Below are 7,956 nucleotides of genomic sequence, written 5' to 3'. Positions count from 1 at the left end.
GAGTAGGCTGGCTGTTTTTCTGGTTTTATAGTAAATCGTCAGTTGTATCCTCTGATTTTTGTCTGTAGGGATAACGTTTCTATTAACAATATCTTTCAGGACCCTTTCCTCCGTTTTATGAGCTGTGGAAAAGAAGTTCCTGTAAAATAGTCTAATAGGAGGTATAGGTGTTGTGTTAGTTGTCTCTTCAGAGGTTGCATGGCGTTTCACTTTCCTTCTTACGATGTCTTCTTATGTATATATATATATATATATATATATATATATATATATATATATATATATATATATATATATATATATAATATATATGTCGTACCTAGTAGCCAGAACGCAATTCTCAGCCTACTATGCAAGGCCCGATTTGCCTAATAAGCCAAATTTTCATTAAATAATTGTTTTTCGACTACCTAACCTACCTAACCTAACCTAACCTAACTTTTTCGGCTACCTAACCCAACCTAACCTATAAAGATAGGTTAGGTTAGGTTAGGTAGGATTGGTTAGGTTCGGTCATATATCTACGTTAATTTTCCCTCCATTAAAAAAAAATTACCTCATATATAATGAAATGGGTAGCTTTATCATTTTATAAGAAAAAAATTAGAGAAAATAAATTAATTCTGGAAAACTTTGCTTATTAGGCAAATCGGGCCTTGCATAGTAGGCTGAGAAGTGCGTTCTGGCTACTAGGTACGACATATATATATATATATAATATATATATATATATAATATATATATATATATATATATATATATATATATATATATATAATATATATATATATATATATATATATATATATATATAATATATATAATATATATATATATATATATATATATATATATATATAACTGAAAACTCACACCCCAGAAGTGACTCGAACCCATACTCCCAGGAGCAACGCAACTGGTATGTACAAGACGCCTTAATCCACTTGACCATCACGACCGGACAAAATGAGGTGATAGCCGAGGCTATTTGAACCACCCCACCGCCGGCACTCGGATAGTAATCTTGGGCATAGCATTTTACCAAATCACCTCATTCTCCATTAAAAGTGGATTAAGGCATCTTGTACATACCAGTTGCGTTGCTCCTGGGAGTATGGGTTCGAGTCACTTCTGGGGTGTGAGTTTTCAGTTGCATATTGTCCTGGGGACCATTCAGGCTTGTTCGCATTTGTGTTCCTCACGTGTGCCCCAAAGAATGAGGTGATTTGGTAAAATGCTATGCCCAAGATTACTATCCGAGTGCCGGCGGTGGGGTGGTTCAAATAGCCTCGGCTATCACCTCATTTTGTCCGGTCGTGATGGTCAAGTGGATTAAGGCGTCTTGTACATACCAGTTGCGTTGCTCCTGGGAGTATGGGTTCGAGTCACTTCTGGGGTGTGAGTTTTCAGTTGCATATTGTCCTGGGGACCATTCAGGCTTGTTCGCATTTGTGTTCCTCACGTGTGCCCCAAAGAATGAGGTGATTTGGTAAAATGCTATGCCCAAGATTACTATCCGAGTGCCGGCGGTGGGGTGGTTCAAATAGCCTCGGCTATCACCTCATTTTGTCCGGTCGTGATGGTCAAGTGGATTAAGGCGTCTTGTACATACCAGTTGCGTTGCTCCTGGGAGTATGGGTTCGAGTCACTTCTGGGGTGTGAGTTTTCAGTTGCATATTGTCCTGGGGACCATTCAGGCTTGTTCGCATATATATATATATATATATATATATATATATATATATATATATATATATATATATATATATATATATATATATGTCGTACCTAGTAGCCAGAACGCACTTCTCAGCCTACTATGCAAGGCCCGATTTTCCTAATAAGCCAAGTTTTCCTGAATTAATATATTTTCTCTAATTTTTTTCTTATGAAATGATAAAGCTACCCATTTCATTATGTATGAGGTCAATTTTTTTTATTGGAGTTAAAATTAACGTAGATATATGACCGAACCTAACCAACCCTACCTAACCTAACCTAACCTATCTTTATAGGTTAGGTTAGGTTAGGTAGCCGAAAAAGTTAGGTTAGGTTAGGTTAGGTAGGTTAGGTAGTCGAAAAACAATTATTTCATAAAAACTTGGCTTATTAGGCAAATTGGGCCTTGCATAGTAGGCTGAGAAGTGCGTTCTGGCTACTAGGTACGACATATATATATATATAAAATATATATATATATATATATATATATATATATATATATATATATATATATACTTACATATATATATATATATATATATACTTACATATATATATATATATATATATATATATGTCGTACCTAGTAGCCAGAACTCACTTCTCAGCCTACTATTCAAGGCCCGATTTGCCTAATAAGCAAAGTTTTCCTGAATTAATATATTTACTATAATTTTTTTCTTATGAAATGATAAAGCAACCCTTTTCTCTATGTATGAGGCCAATTTTTTTTATTGGAGTTAAAATTAACGAAGATATATGACCGAACCTAACCAACCCTACCTAACCTAACCTAACCTATATTTATAGGTAAGGTTAGGTTAGGTAGCCAAAAAAAGCTAGGTTAGGTTAGGTTAGGTAGGTTAGGTAGACGAAAAAACATTAATTCATGAAAACTTGGCTTATTAGGCAAATCGGGCCTTGAATAGTAGGCTGAGAAGTGAGTTCTGGCTATTAGGTACGACATATATATATATATATATATATATATATATATATATATATATATATATATATATATATATATATATATATATATATATATATATATATACTTTTTACTATTATGCCATCTTACATTTTAGTTCTATTATATTGTTTTATTGTATGCATGCAGTATTATAAATTAAGTATATATATATATATATATATATATATATATATATATATATATATATATATATATATATATAAAATATATATATATATATATATATATATATATATATAATATATATATATATATATATATATATATATATATATATATATATAATATATATATATATATATATATATATATATATATATATATATATATATATATATATATATATATATATATATATATATATATATATAAAATATACAGTATATATATAATAAAAATGGAAATGTTCATTTGTGCATAACCGCTAATCTCCGAAAGTTCTTCACCGATTGCTTTGAAATTTTGACACAACATTGCATTTGAATAGGCGCGTCTTTTTATATACCTACTATATAGATGCCACCCCTGTGACAGGTAAAAACATGCGTTTTTGAAAAACAGCGCCATCTGTTGCACATAATAGGAACATGCACGCTATACTAAATATGTCACGAATTCCATTTCAATGTTTCCGATTGCATTGATAAATTTTATTTTTTATTGAATTATTTTGTCTGACATTGTGTTGGAATTGAGCTTTGTTGTTTACCATACTGTTCATTTCGTAAGTACAAGTATAGATGCCACACCTGTGACAAGTAAAACTATGCTTTTCTTGAAAAACAGCACCATCTGTTGCATGTAAGAGCAACACACATGTTATACTAAATATGTTACAATTCCATTTCAATGTTTCCAATTGCACTGATAAATTTTATTTTCATAGATTTTTATTTATTTTCATTTTGATTTCATTATTTTGTGTGAATTACGTTGAAATTGAGCTGTGTTGTTTATCATACTGTTCATTTCGTAAGTACAGTATAGTTTATTTTTTTATTTTTTCATATTTTCATTTATTTTTTTAACTTTTTCTTATATATCGGTGATGGGAACATCAGATCACTTGATGTTCCCAATTTTCTGAAGGAAACATCAGACCATTTGGGAAGGCATCGGACGAGGTAGTGGGGAATGGTGGGGATGACGAGGGGACGAAAGTGAGAGATGGTGGGGAGGGAGTAATGGTGGGGAAGGACGGGGGAGCTTGGGATGGTGAGGAAGAGGGGATGGGGGAATGGGGAATGGTGGGGAGGACAAAGAGACAGGGGAGTGGGGCATGGTGGGAAGGAAGAGGGGATGGTGGAGTGAGGAATGGTGGGGAGGACGAGGAGACGGGTGAGAGAGGAATGGTGGGGAGGACGAGGAGACGGGTGAGAGAGGAATGGTGGGGAGGACGAGGAGACGGGTGAGAGAGGAATGGTGGGGAGGACGAGGAGACGGGTGAGAGAGGAATGGTGGGGAGGACGAGGAGACGGGTGAGAGAGGAATGGCGGGGAGGACGAGGAGACGGGTGAGAGAGGAATGGTGGGGAGGACGAGGAGACGGGTGAGAGAGGAATGGTGGGGAGGACGAGGAGACGGGTGAGAGAGGAATGGTGGGGAGGACTGGGGGACAGGGAAGGTTGCTGTAGCTCAGCACAGCAACACGTGGCCGGGTACTGCTAGTAATATATAAAAATAAAAATATATTTCTTACATTCTTGTACAGCGTTTTGGGCAAGTCCTTAATCCTATGTTCCCCAGAATACGACCCGCCGAATCGTTTAACAACCAGGTACCCTTTTTACTGTTAAGTAAACAGAGGCTACAGTTAAGGATTGACGCCCAGCAAATCCTCCCCGGGCAGGATACGGACCCGGAACAAAGTGCTCGCGAAACGCCAGGCGAGTGTCTTACCACTACACCATAGGGACTGTTAAACCTTTCATCTTATTATCCTCATCTTTCTTTTTCATTCATTCCACCTTTCATCTCACACTTCAATTATATTGTCTCTCCACTCTATTTCCATTACATGACTAGATAATGATCCAGGGCGGACCGAAACGTCACCATTTCATCATTTTTCTAATGTGTGGTTGGAACATCAAGGATTCTGTATATCAGCAACATTATTCCATTTCATATTTAAATAAGTAACTGTATCTTATTGCTAAATACTTGGAATATTTGGTAAAGCTTTTTTTTTTTTTTTTCCCAGTTTGGACCTGAATGCAGCCGAGTCAGGTGTGCAGCACAAGCCAACACAGCCTGGTAGAACAAACCTGAGTAGTGATTCACAGTCCAATCGTGATAACTGCTCTTGCTAAACTTTGCTGTTACTCTGGTCATTGTGAGGTTTGTGTAGACTTGCTGGACTAAATACAGGATTTTGACTGAGGAGAAAACTTTTTGTTGGTGCGTGAGATACCAAGATATTATGGAGAGTTTTATTTAAGGGATACGAAGCGTGTCTTGGTCTGTATTTTTATTTATTTATTTTTCATCTCTTAAGAAGATTGTGGATACTTCATAAATCCAAGAACATTGTGTAAGATAAAGGTATAGAATTTAATTGAAGTGATCACAAAGAATTCATTAATGGTACAGTATAACCAAAAATTAAGCCAAGACATAACAAGACGAATTAATCCATAAGAAAGCAAGCTTCTATAAAAGTCTTGAATTTCATTATAAGCCATATATTGTTGTATAGGTTATACACTTAGGACTTTATAGTAAGATATGTTTACTTTTGCAAACAAGATTATGACCCTTCTGTATATTTCCAAATAATCAGATTCCTACACTTAAGTGGATAATTAGTTCTTGAAGTATGGAGCTTACAAGACAATGTGCTAATGACATTTATCCTCTTACTATGCATCCAACTGGAATCCAGTAAAGTCCACTGGTATAAAAATTGGTCACCCAAACTAAAGAATAAAACTTAGGAAGAGTTGAGGCGGCTCGTATGTTTCTATTGCATTATGTTTGAGCAGTACTGTATAGGAAATATCATGTTAGTATCTCATTATCTTTTTAAAAGGCTTATGAAAAGTGGAGAAAAACAATATTTTTATAATTTGAATGGCTACATATCGTCATACACCACAGAATTCAAATGTATGTATATATAAGAGCAGGTAAATGCTTACTGTCATACTTCTACTTTGAAATTACTCTAACTTGACCCAGTGACATTACCTAGATGTGGAAATTGTTGTTCAAATAGCATTTGGTAGTAGTGGCTATTTGACCCAAAGAATTGTGAGACATGCAAAGAAGTAATTCCAGGTACAGTAACATGTTTATGAATTACTATTAATGTGTGTAATGTTATATTAGTAGACCTATACAAGTACACTGAAAAGTTAACAATAAAGAATACTGGAAGCAAGTGTACAAGTGCCATAATATTTGTCATAAAATGTAATGGGAATAATTTATTTTGTAACCTTTTAATAGACAGATTTGAATTCTTGTAATTACCCAATAGAAAAGTTTCCTCGAGTCTTCAATCCGCCTCTCCCAAATAAAATCTACATTTATTAGTGTACTGTATTTCAATTTGTATTAAAAAGTACAGTATATATATATATATATATATATATATATATATATATATATATATATATATATATATATATATATATATATATATATATATATATATATATATATATATATTTAAGAAAATTTGGTTGGCTAAGTTGAAAATGTATAGTGTATAGTTCATTTTTCTGACTGTTTAGTTAATGTGACTGTTGCACTTCATATGTGATACCTGTAACAATACTTGACTTTCATATTCTCCCACAGTAAAATATTAGCAACATGTAAAGAAATTAATCCATTTGTCAGACCTAAAATGCAATTAAGAAAACTGAAGGAGTGCTACAATAAAAATGTAATTCTAGCATTTTTGCAGAATACTAAAGCAGATAAATGACTGCTTTTGCTGCCGGTAAATTTTGATCCCCCCCTGCTTGTAAAAGGAAACATAATGGGCAGTGTCCGTCCGTAGGTCATGGACTATAATGAATCGCTGGAACAAACATAGCTATGGCCATGCATTTTGTACCAAAGATGTAATTGTATTGTTATTGTTAACATAAGTTGATATATGAATGACATATTTCTTCAAGGTCAGTGAGATTATTGTACGACGTAGACCTTGGGCAGGCTCGGGTTTTATTGCATATCAAGGTATTGTAATAGGTTGTTGCTTACATGTTGTGGCAGTGGAAGATACAAATTCTGACGTGGACAAATTAATGTCTTTTACTCTAAGCGTTACAATACAAGGATTGCACGTGGGGTCAATTTTAATGGCAATTTTCAACTGGCTTGTATTTTCCCAGGTAAATGATTGTGAATTTAAAGCACCATGGAATAATAAAGAAATAACATTGTAACAATTTTCTCGGCTCTCCATAAGCCCTTTAATATTTTAAAAGTACTGCATCCTAGTGATAGACATATATTGTGCTAGAAACAACAGTAAAGTAAAAAGACAGGTTTTATATATGGTATATGTATGTGATATGTACAATATAGGTACAGTACATGCATATGCAGTTATGTTCATATCTCAAGAGCCTTTGTGTGTGTGTGTGTGTAGTATACATGAAAGAGTTTGGGCAAATTTCTGCACGCGTTGCTACTTTGGTAAGATTTCTGTTACATTTCAACCCTTAAAACCACAGGTAATTACTCATTATGAACAATATTGCCATAAATGTTTGTTATGATGCAGCCTCAAAGTATGTACAAATAATTGGTTGTCAAGGTCATGTTCCCATAAAACCCTAAATACACACCTTTAGTCATTGGTGCACACAAGGTTATAAAGGTTCTTACGTTAATAATAGCAAAGCCTATAAAAGCTGGTCGAATTTTGACTATTTGGCAAATTAACACATGCTGAAAATTATTTGATAGATAAGAGCATTAAAGGAGTTTGAGAGAAAGAGAACAGATTAGTTATAATGTACAGTATATGTCATTATCAATATGTCTGTATTTCCAGTTACATTAAATAAGTGGGTGGAGGAGGTAACCTAACCTAACACATGAAGCAGATGAATTATGTCTAACCTAACACGTGAAGCAGATGAATTATGTGCTCTCGTGCTCACCAAGATACATGCACCAACATTTAAAATTGGCTCACAGTCGAGGTGGGGCTGTGGCCCGGACGTCTAAAAGAGATCACATCCTCGGTTTTAGATTTTAAGCTATTTATTTAAAAAATCAAAT

The 7,956-nt window shown here is 34.2% G+C and overlaps 1 protein-coding gene across 4 annotated transcripts in view; it reads left to right on the top strand.

The window, feature by feature from the left end:
• The window catches only part of Rab14 (RAS oncogene family member Rab14), a 51,621-nt gene extending 44,505 nt beyond the window's left edge, over positions 1 to 7,116 (top strand). For all 4 annotated transcript variants that reach the window (XM_069329530.1, XM_069329529.1, XM_069329527.1 and 1 more), the window contains exon 7: positions 4,916 to 7,116. In XM_069329530.1, coding sequence (XP_069185631.1) covers positions 4,916 to 5,024 — 109 coding nt within the window. In that variant the 3' untranslated portion in view covers positions 5,025 to 7,116. The remainder of the gene's footprint in view (positions 1 to 4,915) is intronic.
• Positions 7,117 to 7,956: the final 840 nt, after the last annotated feature.

The sequence above is a fragment of the Procambarus clarkii genome, chromosome 22 (genome assembly GCF_040958095.1).
Source record: "Procambarus clarkii isolate CNS0578487 chromosome 22, FALCON_Pclarkii_2.0, whole genome shotgun sequence".
NCBI classification, from domain to species: domain Eukaryota; kingdom Metazoa; phylum Arthropoda; class Malacostraca; order Decapoda; family Cambaridae; genus Procambarus; species Procambarus clarkii.
This window is presented reverse-complemented; position numbering and strand designations above follow the sequence as displayed.